The sequence below is a fragment of the Alexandromys fortis genome, unplaced genomic scaffold (assembly GCF_014885135.2).
Source record: "Alexandromys fortis isolate MF-2015 unplaced genomic scaffold, M_Fortis_MF-2015_v1.1 scaffold_83, whole genome shotgun sequence".
Classification (NCBI taxonomy): domain Eukaryota; kingdom Metazoa; phylum Chordata; class Mammalia; order Rodentia; family Cricetidae; genus Alexandromys; species Alexandromys fortis.
The window spans coordinates 1166455-1188004 of NW_026068001.1; the positions used below are offsets into that span (position 1 = coordinate 1166455).

At 49.0% G+C, this 21550-nt stretch overlaps 2 protein-coding genes and 1 pseudogene across 7 annotated transcripts in view; 2 read left to right on the plus strand and 1 right to left on the minus strand.

Moving 5' to 3' along the window:
• The first annotated feature begins 1150 nt into the window (after positions 1-1150).
• Kcnd1 (potassium voltage-gated channel subfamily D member 1) lies at positions 1151-16019 on the plus strand. Its single transcript, XM_050160789.1, has 6 exons — positions 1151-3932; positions 8925-9087; positions 9181-9264; positions 9352-9450; positions 9814-10064; positions 14053-16019. Exons 1-6 carry the CDS (start codon positions 2812-2814, stop codon positions 14288-14290), a joined length of 1956 nt encoding a protein of 651 aa, XP_050016746.1. The 5' UTR covers positions 1151-2811; the 3' UTR covers positions 14291-16019.
• Positions 10828-12910, minus strand: LOC126512811 (ubiquitin-conjugating enzyme E2 S-like; annotated as a pseudogene).
• A 3036-nt stretch (positions 16020-19055) lies between the features above and the next one.
• Otud5 (OTU deubiquitinase 5) overlaps positions 19056-21550 on the plus strand; it is a 32090-nt gene continuing 29595 nt past the window's right edge. For 2 of the 6 annotated variants that reach the window (XM_050160785.1, XM_050160786.1), the window contains exons 1-3: positions 19059-19551; positions 19706-20165; positions 20295-20407. In XM_050160785.1, the coding sequence (XP_050016742.1) occupies positions 19342-19551; positions 19706-20165; positions 20295-20407 (783 nt within the window). In that variant the 5' untranslated portion in view covers positions 19059-19341. Of the gene's footprint in view, positions 19552-19705; positions 20408-21550 lie in introns of all 6 variants that reach the window. The other 4 variants (XM_050160781.1, XM_050160783.1, XM_050160787.1 and 1 more) reach the window with 3 other exon arrangements.

Genomic DNA, 21550 nt, shown 5'->3' on the forward strand with positions numbered 1-21550 from the left:
GCAAGGCTAGAGTGGAATTATGGATGCATAAGCGAATGAAAGAGAAGGGTAAGTTGGAGGCATACATGATGGGGGAAGCTGGAGAATGCATAGACGCATGGAAAAAGGTCTTAGGAAAAGGTTGGCAAATGGTTAGAAGCTGAGGGGTAGGTAGGTGACTGAATAGCCAGAGGGGTACCTAGAGGAATGGGTAGGGTCATTGGTTATGTGGGTAGGAGGATGGGTGGGCGAAAGAATGGACAGATCAGGAATATGAAAAGTTAGCAAGTGAGTATCGTGGGTAGGTGGGTGGATTGAAAGGCTAGGCACTCTCATCAGACACCGTTAGTTACTTAAGACCAGGCATCCTGCCAGGCCTTACCTGTGCCCACCCCATTCACATTGCTTCAGCTGATGCTCAAAAGGACACTGTCAAGTTGGGATAATTATGACAACTGAGAAAATAAGTCACCTGGTTAAGGGCACAGCAAGTCTGGCAAAGCTGGGGTTAGAACTCACAGACTTATCCCAGAGGCACTCGGTGCTCTGCGTTCTGAAAGGCAGAAGCAGATCCCACCAAGGAAAGAGGTGTGATTTGAGGGCATTGGATACAAACAGATGGGAATTCTGCTCCTTTGGCAAGGGGCCTACGGGTAGGGAGTGGTACCTGGATTGTCCCCATCTGCACTACCTTTGCTAGGCATCTTGCATCCTCAGACTGGAAGGTGTATACTGGAGCCCCACAAAGTCTGGTTTAGAAGTTGGGCTCTGACCTATGCCCTCCCCCCCAGAGTGGATCTGGAGACCTGGTCATCCCCACCAGTCCCCCCTCCCCCACCTCTCCCCGCCCTTCCACAGAGGGGGGGCAGGGAGGGGACACAGCACTGCATCATTCCCCGTGGCACTCCGCTCTGGGGCCATTAACAGACGCCTCCCCATCGATTGGTTCTGCTAAGTGCTGCTGATTCAGACGGGTGGGGGTGAGAGCCCCTGGGGGCAGTGGGGGTAGGAGCTGGGTAGAAAGAAGGGGGAGTCCAGGAAGTAGGAGGTGGGGAGAACTGGCAAAGTTCCCTGCCACCCCCATTTTCCAGATGACGCGACTGAGGCCCAACCAGCTTTGTAAGGAGGCGGAGTCTCCCCAGGGTCTCTCTCAAGCTATCCTAGGGGAAGGGGCAATGGGAGCCACGTGGCCCCTCCCTGCCTCTCGCTTCATCTCCCGACAAGCTCCAGAGGGGCGGGGAGAGAACGCTGGAGGAGGAGGAACTCCGGCAGCTCTGCAGAGGGGCAGGAGCTCCGGTGTTTGGTACCCCCAGCCCCAACGCTGTTGCTGCTGCTGCAGCAGGGACACAGGTGAGGACAGCCCTGTGGGGAGAGGGAGGGGACCATCACTAGCTCTGTCCTTGTCTTTTCCTGGTGCGGTCCCCATCCATGTCCTAGTCCATCCTGGAACAGTCTTCAGGGGTCCCACTGGACCTTGTCCTTCCAGAGCCTTCTTCCAAGGACCCAACAGCCTCCTCCCCCTGTCTCCCACCCCGCCCCCGCCTGTTCCACCTTTCCCTCCTAGGCCTGGCTGTGGCTCTTCGCTTCCTCCTCCTCTGCTGCTGCTACTGCTGCTGTTGTTGCTGCTGCTCCGGCTGCTGCTACTGCTGTTGCTGGGTACACACCGCCAGCCCCTCGGGGTGTGGTTTCCTCAGACCTGCCTCCAACGGTGGGACCCAGCCTTCTCCTAGTCTCCCCTACCAGCTTCCTGCCAGGTTCAGCAGCCCCCTCTCCTGGGAGACACACCCAACTTTCTTCCAATACCCCGCCCCCTATTCAACCTATTTTGAGGGAATTCCCTTCCTCTTTGCATAGTCTTTTGCGAGTTTCTTGTGTGCTCAGGGGGCTATACCCAACTTCAGTCCAGTTGAGTATTGGCCCTTTGGGATTCCCCACATCCCCCCTTTCCTCATTCAGAGCTCTTGATAGGGACCAGGCTTCCTAAGCCCCCTCCAGGGAACCTCTCTGCTGCATATCCCCTGGCCTCTTAAAAACTAAGCTAGTCCCATATACCACTTTAGCTATCCCCCTTTCGCAGTCCTCTTTAGAGGGCCCTCACCTCTGCTACTTTCCCCGGAACTCCTGGAGATTGTAGACACATCCTCCAGGCTATTCTTGGCAGCACTAGTCACTCCCCAGACACTTTTTAGTATCTTTACAACCTCCCGCTGTCTAGCCACCCTTGAGATGCTCCAGTCCCCTTTATTGATCTGCAAGGGGGCTCCAACCCAGGCATCTTTTCCCATCAGTCTTCTGGGCGTGGACAGTCCTTCAGCCTCTTTCAAACATCTCTGGTCCTGTTCTCCAACTCTCTGAATGCCTCTATCTGCCTCCTCTTCAGCTCAACCGAGGGGTTAAAGGCCCTCCTTTATTGGGAACTCTTGAGAGTGTGAACAACCCCCCACCTATGTATTGGTCCCTCTGAACACCCTCAGACATCTCTCAGGAATGTGTTGACTCTAGATTCATCTCAGTCTTTCTAGACTTGAGGATCCTTCTTGGTTCCTCTAGCACTTTAACCCCTTCTTAGTCCCCTAGGAACCCCCAATACTCCCCAAGCGCCTGTCTGTCTCTCTACTTCCTCCTCCTCTGGTTCCTATTGGTTTCTCTCTCTCTCTCTCTCTCTCTCTCTCTCTCTCTCTCTCTCTCTCTCTCTCTCTCCACACACACACACACATCAGTTTCCTTGTCTGGGTAGCCCAGGGTCTCTCCAAGCCTCTACCATCCTGGAGCTAGCCACATTCTCCTAAACATCACACCCCCAAGTCTCCGTGGGCCTGGGGGAGCTGCAGGATGGCGGCCGGTGTGGCCACATGGCTACCATTTGCAAGGGCTGCAGCAGTGGGCTGGCTGCCCTTAGCCCAGCAGCCCCTGCCCCCCGCACCGGAGGTGAAGGCATCCCGAGGTGATGAGGTACTGGTGGTGAATGTGAGCGGTCGGCGCTTTGAGACCTGGAAAAACACGCTGGATCGCTATCCAGACACATTGCTGGGCAGCTCGGAGAAGGAATTCTTCTATGATGCTGAATCAGGCGAGTACTTCTTTGATCGTGACCCAGACATGTTCCGGCACGTGCTGAACTTCTACCGCACAGGCCGCCTGCACTGCCCCAGGCAGGAGTGCATCCAGGCCTTTGACGAGGAACTGGCCTTCTATGGCTTGGTACCAGAGCTTGTGGGCGACTGCTGTCTTGAAGAGTACAGGGACCGAAAGAAGGAGAATGCAGAGCGCCTGGCAGAAGACGAGGAGGCTGAGCAGGCCGGGGAAGGTCCAGCCCTTCCAGCAGGCAGCTCCCTGAGACAGCGACTCTGGAGGGCTTTCGAAAACCCACACACGAGCACTGCAGCACTCGTTTTCTACTATGTCACTGGCTTCTTCATAGCCGTGTCGGTCATCGCCAATGTAGTGGAGACCATCCCATGCCGTGGCCCTGCCCGGCGACCCACGAGAGAGCAACCCTGTGGTGACCGCTTCCCGACGGCCTTTTTCTGTATGGACACAGCCTGTGTACTCATATTCACCGGGGAATACCTTCTGCGGTTGTTTGCGGCCCCCAGCCGTTGCCGCTTCCTGCGCAGTGTGATGAGCCTCATCGATGTGGTAGCCATCCTGCCCTACTACATTGGGCTTTTTGTGCCCAAGAATGATGATGTCTCTGGTGCCTTCGTCACCCTACGTGTGTTCAGGGTTTTCAGAATCTTCAAATTCTCCAGACACTCCCAGGGCTTGCGGATTCTGGGCTACACCCTCAAGAGCTGTGCCTCCGAGTTGGGCTTTCTCCTCTTTTCCCTCACCATGGCCATCATCATCTTTGCGACTGTCATGTTCTATGCTGAGAAGGGCACTAGCAAGACCAACTTCACAAGCATCCCTGCTGCCTTCTGGTATACCATTGTTACCATGACCACACTTGGGTAAGTGTAGACCTTGAGCTGGGAGCTGGGTGTCCAACCGCCAGACACACATACCCTTTCTGTAACATTAAAAGGTTAGAATATACCTGTACCGTAACGGATATCAAACCCAGAGCCTCACATGGAGGCTTCACACATACAAAATATGTGCTGTGCCTCTGCCTGCCACCCCACTTTTGAGACAAGGTTGTTTGTGCTATGTATAGCCCAGGCTAGGTTCAAACACATTACCTTCCTGCCTCCACTTCCCCATTGCTGGAATTACAGGTATATACATACCAGCATGCTTGGCTCCTTTATCTCCTTTTGAGCTCCAGTTTGCTAATCTATAAAAATTAAAAAAAACTGGGACTGGAGAAATGGCTCAGCAGTTAAGAGTACATACTTCTTTTCCAGAGGACCCAAGTTTGGTTCCTAGCACTCAGGTTGGAGGGCTCACAATGGCCTGTTATTTGAGATCGAGGGTATCTGATGCCTCTGGCCACCCAGGCATCTGTGCAGTTGTGCACATGTCTGCACACATATACGTAAATTAAAAATAATAAAATAATAAATCATCTGGTTTTTTAGTTTTTTGAAACAGAATTTCGCTATGCAACCTTGGCTGGCCTGGGACTTGCTATGCATATCAAGCTGGCCTTGAACTCATAGAAATCTGCCCACCTCTGCCTCCAAAGTGCTGGGATTAAAGGTATGTGTCACTATGTCTAGCAAAATAAACCTCTTAAAATAAATTTTAGGGGGTTGTAGAGATGGCTCACTGGTTAAGAGCACTTGCTGCTCTTGCAAAGGACCCAAGTTTGGTTCCCAGCATCCACATGCCAACTAACAACCATCTGCAATTCCAATTCCAGAGGGTCCTTTAAACTAACAGCCCAGCCAAGATGTACCCAGTCCTAAAGCCAGTGGGGGGATTTCTGTGGCTCTGTGGCTGCTTCTAAAGGTAGTTCCTTTTTCTTTTTCTCTCTCTATTTTTTTATTTATATGTATTTTTGTTGTTGTTGTTGTTTTGAGACAGGGTTTCTCTGTGTAACAGTTCTGGCTGTCCTGGAACTCACTTTGTAGACCAGGCTAGCCTCGAATTCACAGAGATCCATCTGCTTCTGCCTCCTGAGTGCTGGGATTAAAGGTGTGCACTACCACTGCCAGGCTTCTAAAGGTAGTTCTAACTAAATCTCTATCGTTCTAATAAAATTCAAGATTCAAAGGCTAGGGTGAAAACCTGCCAGCTCAGAGAATTAGAGTAACAGCTGGCTAACTTTGTCTCTTTGCTGGTGTCCTAGAAGCCAATCCCTCCCACACTACCCCAACTAAAACACACACACACACACACACACACACACACAGTTCCTCCTTGCTACTTCCTGTCAACCTCTTACTAACCCCGCCTCTCTGAGCCCAGGTTAATTTTATTTAATTAACACAAATACAACACATCTTTGCATAGTTATCAGATGCAGGATGAACAAATTTAACATATCTTTGCCTGGCTAAACAAATATTCTCCAACAGTACACAATTTTACATGCAGGCAAAACACTCACAAGTGTAAAGTAAAATATATCAATATTAATAAAGTAAAATTTAGCTTGGTTGGTGGGGCACACCTTTAATCCATCACACCACCTTAGTAGAGACAGGCAGATCTCTGTAAATTCAAGGGCAGCCTGGTCTACACATCAGTTCCAGAACAGCCAAGGATACACAATGAGATCCTGTCTAAAAATATTTAGAGAAGTCAAGTGTGGTGGCGCAGGCTTTTAATCTCAGCATTTAGGATGCAGAGACAGGGGGATCTCTGTGAGTTTGAGGCCAGCCTAGATTACATAGCAAGTTCCAACGCAATGAGGTTACATAGCATGGCCCTATCTTTAAAGTTTATAATCCCTCTCGGCTCTGAACGTATCTTGATTTTTCCAGGTTAGGCTTCAAAAATTGTCCATGTTGCTCTCGTTTCTTGTCATACTCTCTCAGGGTCCCAGTTTCCTTCTCTTTTCTTTTAGATGCTGTGTAGCCCAGGCCTGCCTAGATTCACTGTATAGTCGGAGCTGGCCTCAGACTCAAAGCCTCCTAACTACTGGGATTGTAGGCATGAGCCACCGTGTTAGGCTTTAGTTCCCTCTCTGTAAAGTGGGAAATGAGAGCCTTAAGAGGATTCAGTGATACCACGTGAGTTCTCTGAATGCTTCTGGTGCAGGATATTTAGGTGCATGGCTTCTTGTCACCAACTTTTTCCATTTTGAACATGCATGCCATGTTTTTCAACCTTCTAAAACTGCTATATGACTGTACAGACACAGCCGCTGGGAGTTTGTGATTCCTTGATGTTTTCCAGAAGATATTTTCAGCATTACTTTTGTATTGAGATAGATTCTTACCATGTAGGCCAATCTGGTCTTGAACTCACCATCCATTTGCCTTTGCTTCCTGAGTGCTGGGACGCTGGGTCTATGGCACCCAGCTGACTATATCAGTTCTGTATTATTATAATAAATCAGTATTATTTTGGTTCTGTGAGACAGGGTTTCTCTGTGTAGCAGTCTTGGCTGTCCTGGAACCCACTCTGTAGATCAGGCTGGCCTTGAACTCACAGAGATCCACCTGCTTCTGCCTCCCGAGTACTGGGATGAGTATTATTTTTTACTGCCAATCCCTGAGAGGAAACAGTTGAGATAGATACAAATGGAATTGCCAAATTCATGATGTTTTCTGTTTGTGGAGGGACATTATTGGGGCTTGAACCCAAGACCTCACCACAGTAGCCATAGGCTCTGCCCCAGCTCTCAGTGTTTTGTTTTGTGGCAGACTCTCAATTTGTACACCCAGGCTGGCCTCAGATTTACAATGATCCTATTCCTGCCTCTGTCTCCCAAATGCTGGGATTCTAGGCTTGTGTCACAATTCTTAGCTTCCTCTCTCTCTTTAACCCTGTGTTTGTGTGTGTGTGCACGCGCGTGTGTGCTTTGAGCATGTACATGTAAGAATATGCATATGGAGGTCAGAGGACAACTTTGTAGTCTCTCCTTCCACCTTTACCTGGAGTCCAGGAAATTTGTTTTCTGTTTTTGTTTTTCAAGACAGGGTTTCTCTGTGTATCCCTGGCTGTCCTGGAACTCTGTAGACCAGGCTGGGCTCCACCTCAGAGATCCACCTGCCTTTGTCTCCTGAGTGCTGGGTTTAAAGGTGTGCACCACCACACTCTGCTACCTTTTAAACAATGTTTTATTTATTTTTTGAGGCAGGGTTTCTCTGTGTAGCTGTGGCTGTCTGGAACTCTCTCTGTAGATCAGGGTAGCTTTGAACTCACAGAGATCTGCCTGGCTGCCACCTTTATTTTTTTGAGACAGAACCAGAAGCTCATCCATTCAACTAGATTAGCTGACCAGTGCCACGCCTATCTCTGTCCTCCAGGGCTGGGATTCTAGGCACACATCTTGATATAGCTTTTACCATGGGTTCTGGAGATCTGAATTCAGGTTCTCATGCTTACATGTAAAACAGGTATTTACCAACTGAGCCATCTCCCCTGCCTCCTTCCAGTGCTTTTCAGACACTGTAAGGCAGATGCTGTGATTCTTCTCTAAATTCCCATCTCTAGGATTAAGTAGACTGTTGTCATTCAATGTCTGTAGAAAGAATGGTTGAATTTGTTCAGTGCCCAATAGAAGTACAAAAGTTTCTAAGAAGTACAGACTAATTCTGCTTGGAAGTTCATGACTGGATCAAATCAATAGATATTGAGTACAAAGAATGAGTTAGCAGTAGGTATCTTGCTGTCTTTTGCCATATCCTGTCCTCAGAACAATTGTGAAGGTAGGTGCTCCTGTGGCACATAGGTGAAACATAGTCTGAGATGATTATCACATAGCTAGAAATGGCCAAGCTAGAGAGGCTCTGGGCACAGTCCTGAATGCTCAGAACAAATGAGAAGATCCGGAGATGTCGCTCAACTCATACAGTGCTCGCCTGGCACCTCTAAAGCTCTAGGTTGAATTTCCAGCACTCCACAAATTGAGCGGGATTACAGGTGCCTGTAATCCCAGTACACAGTGGGAGGTGGAAGCAAGAGGATCAGAAGTTCAAGGTCATCCTCAGAAAAGTAGTAAGTTTGAGGTCTGCCTGGAGACCCTGTCTGAAGATTGCAGAGGCTGAATTTCTCAAAGGAGTTTCAGTTGGTCTGTGGTTAGAAAAAAAATGTGTGCTGTATGTTCCTGGGCAAATCAACTATGGCGCCCTCTCTGAGCTGGTTCTGCTCTTGTTCCATGGGAGAGTGGTGGTTTGGAGGAAGGCAGGGTAGTTTAGAGGCTCCCTGTCTTTCTTTTTTAAAAGAAAAATAATTTATTTAACTTTATTTTATGTGCATTGGTGTGAAGGTGTCTGGTCCCCTGGAATTGGAGTTACAGTTTTGAGCTGCCCTGTGGGTGCTGGGCATTGAACCTGAGTCCTCTGGAAGAGCAGCCAGTGCTCTTAACCTCTGAGCCATCTCTCCAGCCCCTAAAATAACACACTTCTTTTTTTCTTTTTTTTCTTCCTCAAGAGATAGTGTTTCTCCGTATAGCCCTGGCTGTCCTGGAACTCTTGGAACTTGCTCTGTAGATCAGGCTGGCCGCAAACTCAGACATCTGCCTGCTTCTGCCTCCTGAGAGCTGGAATTAAAGGTGTGCACCACTACCGCTTGGAGGCTCCCTATCTTTCATAGGAGGACACTTTCCAGGCTTCTTCTGGGGGATATTTGAAGGGGTCCTTCCTAAAGAATGTAGAGAAGCAAGTAAAACCAACAGACTACTTCTGGGATACAGAGCCTCTCATCTGAACTGGAGAGGCGGGACTCTCTAACTTCTGAGCCATTTCTCTAGCCGCCAGAAAGAAAGAAACTGAAACTCAGAGAGTCTGTGTGTTTGGCCAAGTTTGCAGAACACATCAGGCGTGGGTGGGTGGAATCGGGGATTATTGAATACCTCTTCAACCTTGGCCTGCCTCTGTCTTTTCCAGGTATGGAGACATGGTGCCTAGCACCATTGCTGGCAAAATTTTTGGGTCCATCTGCTCACTTAGTGGTGTCTTGGTCATTGCCTTGCCTGTACCAGTCATTGTGTCCAACTTTAGCCGCATCTACCATCAGAACCAGCGTGCTGACAAGCGCCGAGCACAGCAGGTAACCTTATCGCCATTCCGAGCACCGTTCCTTACACCCTAAACCCGTCTGTCCCTGGCCTCACGTGTCTAATCTTTTGTCTCCTCTCTGTAGAAGGTGCGCCTGGCAAGAATCCGGTTGGCAAAGAGTGGCACCACCAATGCCTTCCTGCAGTATAAGCAAAATGGGGGCCTTGAGGTGGGGAGGTGCACTTATTGGGGTTAGGGGTGAGCAGGGTTGTGAGGGGAAGGTGCTCACTGCCTGTTTCTGCTCCGTCTCTTCCAGGACAGTGGCAGCGGGGAGGGACAGGCACTGTGCGTTCGGAGCCGTTCTGCTTTTGAACAGCAGCATCACCATTTGCTGCACTGTCTAGAGAAGACTACGGTGAGGCCAAACAAGATGTCACCTGGTAGGAGGGAGGTCTTTCTGGACACTGAGTTGGTTTCCTCACTGAGATGAAAGCCTTACCACATAGTTGTGAACATCACATGGTGCTCCCTTTAAGAGACCGAGTCTTGTGGCAGATGCAGGTGATCTCAATGAGTTCGAGGCCAGCCTGATCTACATAGTGAATTCTAGGCCAACCAAGGCTACATAGGCTACACCTTGTCTCAAAAAAAGAGGCTTCTAAGATGGGCAAGGAAAGAAAAGGGAGAGTGAACGACTTTCTCTAAGCAAAGGTCTGGGAGTTGTATCGGTTTCCATGGCATGGGCTACCTTGTGATCCTGCTTACCTTCTGCCCACAGTGTCATGAGTTCACAGATGAGCTAACCTTCAGTGAGGCCCTTGGAGCTGTCTCCCTGGGTGGTCGCACCAGCCGTAGTACCTCAGTGTCTTCCCAGCCAATGGGGCCTGGCAGCCTGTTATCATCTTGCTGCCCTAGAAGGGTCAAGCGTCGAGCCATCCGCCTTGCCAACTCCACTGCTTCGGTCAGTCGTGGCAGCATGCAGGAGCTAGACACTCTAGCAGGGCTTCGGAGGAGCCCTGCCCCTCAGAGGTAAGTGCCGGGCTCACCTGTTTGTCCACCATTAGAAAGTGCAGAATTTGAGCCATGGGTTTGAGATTTCATGACTGTAGGCCTAGCAAGTCAAGCCCAAAACCAGATTCCTCTGGGCACAGATCTTGAGTTTGTCTTGGAAACCCCTCATGTTTCAAAATTTTAAGACAGGGTCTTGCTTTGTGTATAGGCCAAGTTGACCTTCAGTTTATGCTAATTCAACTCCAGCCATCAGGTGGTAGAAAATACTCGAAAATCACTGCGCTTTGTTCTTCATTCTTTTCAATACTTACTGAGTAATAGTAGTGGCATATTCTATGGCCGACTAGTCATTCAGGAAGCTAAGGCAGGAGGATCTCTTGAGCTGGGGATGTCGCTCAGTGATAAACATTTGCCTAATATGAAGGAAGCCTTAGGTTCCACCCAATACACACACACACACACACACACACACATATGGGCTTGGGGAGTGAATCCGTGTGTCCTGAAACTTACATTCTAATAGGAAAAAACACTTAACAAACAAGTTTACAGATGACATACTGAATCAAACATTTGAAAGTAGCAAGCTGAAAAATAAATCAGAAACAGTGGCCAGAGACTACTGAGCGGAGGATGATACAGGGGTTCCTTTTAGATTTATTTTCAATTCTGTGTCTGTGTGTGGGTATGTGCATGTGATTGTAGGTGCCCATGGAAGCCCTAGGCTTTAGGTCCTCAGGAGTTAGAGTTATAGAAGGTTATGAACTGCCTGATGTGGTTGCTAGGAACCAAAGTTGGGTACTTTGGAAGAGCAGTACTCAGTCACTGAGCCATCTCTCCAGCTGTAGGCAGTCTTTCGTCGAGATCGCAGGTCAGCTCTGTCCCGACAGCCAGCTTTCAAATAAGCACGCAGAGACTCGTCATTGATTATAAATGCTCAGCCGAGAGCTTAGGCTTGTTACTATTAGCTCTTACAACTTAGATTAGCCCATATTTCTTTTTTTTTCCAATTTTTATTTAGAAAACCAAATCCAGGTTCTGGTGCTCCCCCATTCCCTCCCCTACCCCAGCCATAATTTAAATAACTTAGAGACAGAGTGGGAGGGGCTAGAACAGAAGGAAGAAAGGAGAAGAGCCCACTACAGTCGCCTTAGTGCCTGCTTCTTTTTTTTTTTTTTAAATATTTATTTATTTATTTATTTATTTATTTATTTATTTATTATGTATACAATNATTTATTATGTATACAATATTCTTTCTGTGTGTATGCCTGAAGGCCAGAAGAGGGCACCAGACCTCATTTCAGATGGTTGTGAGCCACCATGTGGTTGCTGGGAATTGAACTCAGGACCTTTGGAAGAGCAGGCAATGCTCTTAACCGCTGAGCCATCTCTCCAGCCCCCTAGTGCCTGCTTCTTATCCAACTTTTTCTTGGCTGCCAACTTCTTATCTCGCTCGGCTGTGTGTTTCTTGGCCATGGGACCCTCAGCTCCTCCCAGGACTCCTGGGGTCATAGGGTCAGTGGAGGCTGTAGCCCCACTTCTCAAGCTCCCGGTAGCCTCAGCCCTCCCACTGCTGGAGCCACCTGCACCCCCATGGATCTCTGTGAGCAGTCGAGCCCGAGCAGCATACTCTTTCTTCATAGTTCTCCAAGAGCAGGCGGCCAGCCTCCTCATTGAGTGCAGACTCTGGGTTAGGGTGGATCAGCAGGCACTTGATGGTCAGCAACACATGTCGAATGCCCAACTCAGCCTCTTGATCACATTGACACAGATCTCACCATTGGCCCCCACATTTGGGTGGAAGATCTTGGTCAGGAAGTAGCCCTTGGGTGGAGAGGCAGGGAAATCCTTGCCCATTAGGAGCTTCCTACGGAACAGACCTCCAGCATAGGCGGTGCCCTCAGGGCCCTCGATGGTAACCTGCAGGTCCGTGAGATCCTCCTCATTGGGGAAGACTTTAATGCCATCAGGTGGGTCGGCCGTCCGTGTTGTCACCTCCTTGTACACTAGGCGTAGCCCATATTTCTTATCTACACTCTGTCACATAGTGGCACCTTTTTCAGCACGGTATGTTCATCTTTCTTCTCTCTGAGTCTCCTCGCAATTCTCCAGACTCTGCCCTTCTTCTGCCGAGCTTCCTCTCAGTCTGACTCTCCCACCTAACCCCTTTTTGCCTAGCTACCGGCCATTCAGTCATTTATTAGAGCAATGAGAGCAACAGATATTCACAGTGTACAAAGATTGTTTCACAGCAAGCAGCCTCATTGTTTTCAGGTTGGGCATGGTGGTGCACACCTTTAATCCCAACACACTGGAGACAGAGGTAACCTAATCTCTGTGAATTCTAGGCCAGCCTCGTTTCGTAGTGAGTTACAAGCTAGCCAGGGCTACCTAGTGAGAAGTGTCTCAAAAAATAAAATAAGAATGATCTTTCTTAGTACTGGGAATGGACCTGGGGTCTCACAAATGTTAGTTAAATATTCTACCACTGAGCCATGTGCAGTTTTAGTAGTGTGGTCACGAAAAGCTTTTTTTTTTTTTTTTTTTTTTTTTTGAGACAAGGTTTATCTGTAGCTTTGGAGCCTGTCCTGGAACTAGCTCACTAGCTCTTGTAGACCAGGCTGGCCTTGAACTCACAGAGATCTGCCTGCCTCTGCCACCCAAGTGCTGGGATTAAAGGCATGCACCACCACTGCCCAGCTACAAAAAGCTATTTGGGGGCTGGGAAGATGGCTTAGTGGTTAAGAGCACTGGCTGTTCTTGAAGAGGACCTATGTTTGGTTTCTAGAGCTCATATATGGTAGTTCACAGCTACCTCTGCCTCCAGTTTTAGGGGATCTGATGCCCTCTTCTGACCTCCATAGGCCCCAGGCATGCTGTGGTACATAAACACACACACATGCAGTCAAATCACTTATGCACATAAAGTAAAACAAAATAATCTAAAAGAAAATCTTCTTTTAAAGAAAAGAAAACTTTTCTGAAATGGTGTCCGAGTCCAGGTCTAAAAAAGGCAAGGGAGTAAGCCATACATGTAACTAGAGGAAGCGTCTTCCAGGCCGTGTCCCGCTGTGCAAATGCCATGAAGCCTCTGTACATCCGGAGGTCTGGCAAGGAAACTACTCTGGGCAGAGTGGGAAGTCGGGGACAGGAAAGAAGGCAGACAGTCAGAAAGGAATGAGGACTCAGTTTTATAGATCCTAGTGTAGACATTTTAGCTTTTTGTTTGTTCTGTTTGGTTTTGAAGTAGGGTCTCACTATGTATGCAGCCTAAGCTAGCCTCAAGCTCAGGGTCTGCCTGCCTTAGCCTCTTGAGTGCCAGAATTACTGGTGTGTGTCACTATTACCTATTCCTATTATAGATCCTTGCAATAGTTTTGGCATTGTTAAAAACAATAGAGGGACTAGGGAGGCGGCCCTGCTTAAGAGTACTTATTGAGTCGGGCAGTGGTGGCACACACCTTTAATCCCAGCACTGTGGTGGCAGAGGCGGTGGATCTCTGTGAGTTCAAGGCCAGGCTGGTCTACAGAGTGAGTTCCAGAACAGTCTCGAAAAACAAAACAAACAAACAACAACAACAAAAAGAGTACTTATTGCTTTTGTAGAGAATCTGGGTTCAGTTCATAGTAGCACCCACATAGTGGTGGCTCATAACCACCTATAACTCCAGTTTCAGTGATTTGATGCATGCGGTACTCAGACAAACATGGCAAGGGTCTGGATTTACTTCCCAACATCACACAAAAAGTATGTGTGTGTGTGTATGTGTGTGTACCCTATGTCCAGGCACTTTTTTCAGTGTGGTAAAATGTGATCACAATTTGAACCTAAGACCAGTTAGTTGACTGCAGAATGGACCTCCTTTACCGTAATTGAGGAAGCAGGAAGAATTTGTAGCACAGTGCAAGGGACCAAGTAGGTGCTTCATCAATGTGACAGTTGGTGTGGCAATTATCAAGATGACTTTTTAAGAGTATTCCATCTTCCCCACCCCTGTTCACAGCCGCTCAAGCCTCAATGCCAAGCCTCATGACAGCCTTGACCTGAACTGTGATAGCCGGGACTTCGTGGCTGCCATCATCAGTATCCCCACCCCTCCTGCCAACACACCAGAAGAGAGTCAACCTTCCTCCCCTGGTGGTGGTGGTGGCAGTGGTGGCCGAAGCAACCCTACCCTCAGGAACTCCAGCTTGGGTACCCCCTGCCTCCTTCCTGAGACTGTGAAGATCTCTTCCCTGTGAGGGATGGGTCTGCCCACTCAGAGGGCCTCTTAATTTTTGGGAACTCCTTTCCAAAGCCATATTTGGGAGAGGCAAAGAGGGGCAGACCTGGGGACCCCTTATGCTCCCTGCCAAGAACTATGCAATGGAGTTTCATGGAATGGCCCATCTGGTGGGGAAGTAGCTAGGGCATGGGAAACAATTTTCCTAACAGGAGCTGAAGCACTGGGACTCCATAGGTCCTGGCCTCCTTGCCTCAGCATGCTGGGACTGGCCTCTCTCTCCTAAGCTGGCCTCTTGCATGCTCCTCCCTTGGGCCCTCAGAGGCAGGTTAAAGTGCTCTGTAGTCTAACATTTGAGGTCTGGCCTGACAAGAAGAGTCGAGAGTTCCTCTTCTCTTTGGTTGTGCTGTGCAAGTTCGAGGGTTCAGAAAAGAGAACTCTCAACTCTAATTTAGCCTATAGTGGGCAAGGTCTTTGCCCTTCACCAGGCCCAGCACTTCCCAGATTTGGAAGCTTGGAATACAGCTGTGGGCTGACTTAATGGGCTGTGGACTCTGGCGTGACCCACTATCCCCAAGCTTTGGCTGAGGGCTCAGGCTGCTTCTCCTAACACAGAGATAGCACAAACACCACCACCTGCTTCCCTGGCTGCTGGAAATGAGTTCCTGCCACCTGCCCTCTGCTGGGCCTCCAGCAAACTCTAGCAATAGCAGCTGCTGCCGTAACCATATGCAAAGCCTCCGAGCGATTTGCTGCAGCATATACATCTGCCCCGATCAGATGGGCCACATCTAACTACTTTCTTCTCTGGTGTTTTTCTTCTTGGGTTGGTCTGGAGTCTGGACCTGCTGAGATAAGAGCCTGGCACCCAGCTCGAGCAGGGCTGGGTTTTGAGATCATGGGCTGACTCTGTCGACTTGGGCGGGAGTCCAGAAGTGTTGTAGGCAGAAGCCTGGGTTGTTTCTGAACCCTGGGAGGGACAGAAGAGACTTCTTGATTGCCTCCTCCTGCCCTGTAATTTCCACATAGTCTTCTCCTCTCTCTCTTGGGTCACCTGCTGGATCTTTGCTCTCAGACTGAAATCTCACGTCATCTCAGGTTCCCTGTCTCCCAGCTCTGTCCCCCCGAAGCCGGCAGCTGACAAAGATGATGTCTTCATCAGTCAATAAAACTTAAGAAGAGAGATGTGGATTGAGCATCTACTGACTCTGGATTGACTTTGAGGGCTTGGCTGAGGGGTTAAGGACACTCTGGTCTCAATTTCTTTCAACAGTGAAGGGGCTGATGTGGGTAGAGGTATGGGGTATGGGAGGCGGATGGCTAGTGATGTATTCTTGAAGATGAGGATCATGGAGAAATGAAAGAAGGTGATAGGAAGAGTTGGTCTCTGGAGGCAGTAAAACAGGCCAAAGGGTACTAAGACTGATGTATCTTGGGATTTTTTCCAAGACAGGGTTTCTCTGTATAGGCCTGGCTGTTCTGGAACTAGCTCTATAGACTAGGCTGACCTTGAACTCAAGAGATCTGCGGCCTCTGTCTCTTGAATGAATGCTGGGATTAAAGGCATGTGCCACCATACCCAATGGTGTACCACGGATATTAATCTATTCCAAGTCCTTCATTCACAGATGGAGAAACCAAGATCCAGAGCAACATTATTGTTACTTAGAGGGGTAACAAGCTCATGTTTTCTGATAGCAAAACCCTACACATTTAACCCTAATAAAATTATTTCTGAGTTTGTTATACCCTCCTTTGTCATGGATGTCCCCTACATTCACTCCTGGATGTTGGCCGTGCCAGGCTAGTATGTGACTGAGCTCTGTAGAGCACTGCAAAGACAAATAGTGGATTCAGACTGCCATGTTTCAGGCCTTGGGTGAGAGGATCAACTTTTGTGTCAGGTCGCTAATTTGAAATAGATAATATTTTTTGTTTGTTTTAGTTTTTGTTTTCTGAGACAGGGTTTCCCTGTGTAGCTTTGGAGTTTGTTCTGGAATTTGCTCTGTAGACCAGGTTGGTCTTGAACTCACAGAAATCCACCTGCCTCTACATCCCAAGTGCTGGGATTAAAGGCCTGCGCCACCACTGCCCGGCCAGTAGTTTTTTAATCATCAAATATTTATTGCCGGGCAGTGGTGGCGCACGCCTTTAATCCCAGCACTCGGGAGGCAGAGGCAGGCGAATCTCTGTGAGTTTGAGGCCAGCCTGGTCTACAGAGCTAGTTCCAGGACAGGCTCCAAAGCTATAGAGAAACCCTGTCTCAAAAAAAAAAATCAAATATGTATTAATTGCCCATCATGTAGTAGCACTATGGTGCAATGATGGGCAAAGAGGCATTACTATATTTAATATACAGAGTTGAGCATGAAAGGCAGACAAGCAATTCCAATACGAGGTGGTGGAACTAAGAGTGATGAATTATAGAAACATAGATGGCAAGGTAACCTAAACTGGCTATCATAGGATTTGTATGTATACAAGGAGTTGGAGTTAGGCAAGAGAGGAAAGGCTGAAAATGTGGGTGGAGGGCACAGTGTGTCCAATGATCTGGAGGCTAGAGAGTGAGCTCAATGCCTTTGGGGAACTGAAAGTAGTTCAGTCTAACTGGAAAGGAGGGTGCAAGGCTGAAGGGAGGGAAGTAGATAGTACAGGTTGCAAAAGGCCGTGCTTAAGGGGGGACCACTGAAGACTCAGAAACAGGGAAGTCATTAAGTTTCCATTTCAGAAGGATAATTTTGGCCATGAGGAAAAAGTTATGGATAAAAAGTCTTGAGTGAAGGAGACTCCGCCAAGGACTTTTGTGATAGTCCATTTGGTAGGGGATGTTGGCTTGCCTATTTTGATAGCAGTAGAATTCAAAAGTTGTTGCTTGGGAGGCAGAGGCAGGCAGATCTCTGTGAGTTCGAGGCTAGCCTGGTCTACAGAGCAAATTCCAGGACAGTCTTCCAAAGCTACACAGAGAAACTCTGTCTCAAAACCAAACCAAACCAAACTAAAGAAAGTCATGAAATTCCAGGGATAGAATGAGCAGGACTTGGAATTGACAGGCAAATGGGAATTGGAGAAGAGGAAGCTGTCAAATTTGACTCAGGTTTCTGGTTTGGGTAATAACTGGTGGAGGGGTCGTTTTGCTATTAAAGGACACATGAAAGCTATTACTACAGTGTCAGGTATATAGTTAAGTATTGGATGAAGGCTAGTCTAGTTTTAGGCGGGTAGTGCTGAGCAGATATCCTGTAGGCAATGGGATATATGTCCAAAGACAACCATAAGACAAGTCGGTATAATGTTCATCAGCATTGGGCAGAAATCCCTGCATACAGAAGTTCCAGGAGATATGTGTCTTCTCTTCCTGTGAAGTCTCAGGAACAGAAAACATCACTAGGACCCGTATGTACCCGTGTATTACTGATGCCTTTCGGAGAAAAGCTTCTGTTAAGGTTAGCATCTGAAGGGAGGTGGTTATGTGGTCTTTCTGTTTCCTCCAAAATATTTTTTGTTGGAGACAGGGTCACCATGTAGTCCTGGCTAGCCTTGAACTCTCTCTTTAAAATTATTTTATATGTATTGGTGTTTTGTCTACATGTATGTGTTTGCATCACTAGCATGCCTACAGCGGGCTGAGGCAAAAAGAGGTTTTCAGATCCCTGGGATTGGAGTTTCAGATGGTTGTGAACCACCATGTGGGTGCTGGAAATTGAACCTGCTCTGGAAGAGCAAATGCGTGTTCTCTCTCTCTCTCTCTCTCTCTCTCTCTCTCTCTCTCCCCCCCTGGTTTTTTTCAGACTGGGTTTCTCTGTGTAGCTTTGAGCTTTGGTGACTGTCCTGGAATGAGCTCTTACAGACCAGACTGGCCTAGAACTCACAGAGATCTTTCTGTCTCTGCCTCCTGAGTGCTGGGATTAAAGGCGTGCGCCACCACCACCTGGTTGAGCAAATACTCTTAACTACTTAGCTGTCTTTTTAGCCCCTGGCGTGCGCCACCACCACATGGCTGAGCAAATACTCTTAACCACTTAGCTGTCTTTTTAGCCCCTGGCTTTGAGCTCTTGATTGTCCTGCCTGAACTTCCAGAATGATGATAGCCCATTGCTGATATTGCGCTTTGGACAGGAAATCTTAAAAGGGACAATGATTTGCAAAAGTTTCATAATGATCCATGTGTGCCTAGAACCGAGGTTTTCCTTCTACGGAATCAAAGTCCAGGATCCTTCTTCCACATTACCACAGATTCTAATTTATGTAGCACTTACTGTGCGCCATGCACAGAACCAGGCCATTTATTGGCATTAATTTCTAACACAGAAATTATTGCTGTTTTACAGAGAACTAGAAATAGAGGATGGATCAGGTGTTAACTAACTTGCTCCAAATACTCAAACATTAAGGGCCACGCTAGTAGCGTTCTAGCTGCTCAATATCAAGGATTTTGCCAACACCACTGGGAGACACTAGCTGCTGACAGTGTTTTGTAAACTTTCTCTTTTCCTGAGTAAAGTAGGATGGGGGGCGGTGCAAGTGGCGATAAAGGCTGTACCGCGCCTGCGCAATAGCCATGGGCTTGAGGAGGTCAACGTGAGGCTAAGAAGGCGGAGGTGACGGAGAAGGCGTGTCTTTCCTCCAAACACTATCCGTAAGGTGCATGTCTATCTAGCGGTTGGCCGATCTGAAATGATGGGCAGAATCGTTAAGCCAATCACCGCAAGATTATGTTTGTTGTCAGGGTGAAGCAGGGTGCCGCCTTTTCCGGTTTACAGGTGGGTAGTACCGGACGTGATGACAGAGGGGGTGATACGCTCTGGGAATGTTGATAGTTTCCAATGAGTGTGTTCTGAGTTCCAGATGGGCTCCTTGAGGAAACGGGGTGTACTGTTCGCGAGGCCCACCATTTCGTTTGTTTATAGTACCGCTGCCTGTGGGTTAGGACCTTGGAGAAAATAAAGAACAGAACGGAACCGACGAGAAAAGCTGGGAACACACACGGCTACAGACTTTGAAATTTGAGACGGAGGACACGAGAGAGCGAGCGCTCATCCCTGATTGGCTCGTGCGTGTTGTCAAGGCTTTATGCAGCTTCTTCAATTGGTTGATGTGTGCCGCTGGGACCGCGGCGACGATTTTGCCCACGTACTTCCGAAAAAGAGACCGGGTTGTGTCCCGCTGCGCGTGCGCATAGCCCCAGAGGCCCCACCCGGTAGTTCAAGAACCTGTGTAGGGGCGGGGCGAAGAGGTGCTTGTTTTGGTTGTGTTTCCTTTGAAGCTGAATCCCGGAACAAGGTAGCAATAAGCTTGGCTGGACTTGGAGGGAGAAAAAGCTACGACAAGTTCGTCTCTGTACCATCCTATTGGACCTCACATCCGGGATCTCCTCCGGGCGTGACCTGCGTACTGCCTACGGTTCTCTAACCGGTGTGCCGGTCTCTTTATCCAGGCCTCGCTGTTCCCATCGTGCTTCGCGCACAACAGTAGCCCCCTCATCCGGGTTCTCTCCCGGCGTTCACCGCGACTGGTTTGCTGTGGGGTACTTGGCGGTGCCGCCATGACTATTCTCCCCAAAAAGAAGCCGCCACCTCCCGACACTGACCCGGCCAACGAACCGCCGCCGCCCGGGCCGCTGCCCCCAGCGCCTCGGCGCGGTGGGGGTGTGGGCGTGGGCGGCGGCGGCACGGGCGTGGGTGGAGGAGAACGCGACCGTGACTCCGGCGTCGTGGGGGCTCGTCCCCGGGCTTCACCACCACCTCAGGGCCCACTACCGGGGCCGCCTGGTGCTCTTCATCGTTGGGCACTAGCCGTGCCGCCTGGTGCAGTAGCGGGCCCTCGGCCACAGCAGGCTTCTCCACCTCCTTGTGGGGGCCCTGGTGGCCCCGGCGGCGGTCCTGGTGACGCTCTTGGTGCGGCAACTGCGGGGGTGGGCGCGGCAGGGGTGGTGGTGGGCGTGGGTGGTGCTGTGGGCGTGGGCGGCTGCTGCTCGGGCCCGGGGCACAGCAAGCGGCGGCGTCAAGCTCCCGGCGTTGGCGCAGTTGGCGGGGGCAGTCCGGAGCGTGAAGAGGTCGGAGCAGGCTACAACAGTGAAGACGAATATGAAGCCGCCGCGGCACGAATCGAGGCCATGGATCCTGCCACTGTGGAACAGGTAAGGGCTGGAAGGTGAGAGCACGCGAGTCCGCCAGACTGAAAAGGACCTAAGGAAATGTTTCAGATTGGTCCGAGAAACTTAGGTCTTGTTGCTGAACCTGATCTGGTGGAGAAGGCATGATGAAACCTCATTCCCCCGCTTCAAAGACAGTATTAGGGGCCCTAAGTATGCTAAGATACTTCTAGATGGGAACTTGGAGCTCTTTTGCACCCCATAATTGTCAGTCCTGGTCCTGGGGTCTCATCTGCATGACTGATGGTTGGAAGGCCCCAGGAGTCACAGGTAGGTTGGAGATCTCAGGTCTTGTTAAGGGACTTTGGTTCAGTGACTTTTACGAGCGTTTTTTTTTTTTTTTTTTTTTTTTGGACGAGTCTGAGATTTTTCTCTCCAAACAACTCAGACAAGGAAGTGTACTTAAAGATAAGGTCTAAGTATACCCAAGAAACCTAAAACTTTAAAGAATCTGACATTCTTCATGTAGGAAGGACCCTTTTCGCCTTTGCAGTGTTGACAGGTCTGTTGACCAGCCATGCCCGTGACCTCCTTGGGAGTGCTAAGCATCTATTGAAGGACCTAGACCACCTCCTTGTAGAATTGAGGGTTTAGAGTAAACTCTCACACCTGTAGGTAGTGATTTTCAAAGCATCCCTCCAGTGATGTGAAACTTCTTCCAGGAAATAAAGTTCTCTAACCCTTGGAGTCAAAGGCTGAAACCAATACCTAGGACCAGAGACTTCCTGTCTCATACCCTTTCTGAGTGACATTGGCTTGTATTTTCTATCAGTGGACTGATACCTGCGTCCTTGGAGACCAGGATCTAGATTTCTTCTCAGAGATGTGTTCTTTGCCTCCACCCCACCATTCAGCCACGTACCTGAGCCTTTCTTCAAATGAATGAGACTCAGAACTTTGATTGATGTTGATGTAAAGACAAAGACCTCTTTGCTTATGGTCTGGGGTTTTACAGACTGGGCCTGTGGTCTCTTCAGGACTGTGACACTTCTAGATGTTTCAGGCAAGAAGAGCTCTTCAGGACATGCTTTCATTCAGACTGGTGTCTTTGCTCTTGGGGGAGTCATATATTCCCCTAAGGATATATGTCTTACTGATTGAAATTCACTTCAGGGAGTCAACATCCCA

Coding starts and splice junctions, on each gene's coding strand:
- Kcnd1 (XM_050160789.1), top strand. CDS start 2,812: ATGGCGGCCGGTGTGGCCACATGGCTACCATTTGCAAGGGCTGCAGCA. Junction 9,265..9,351: donor AGCAAAATGGGGGCCTTGAG/GTGGGGAGGTGC, acceptor CGTCTCTTCCAG/GACAGTGGCAGCGGGGAGGG. Junction 9,451..9,813: donor ACTGTCTAGAGAAGACTACG/GTGAGGCCAAAC, acceptor TTCTGCCCACAG/TGTCATGAGTTCACAGATGA.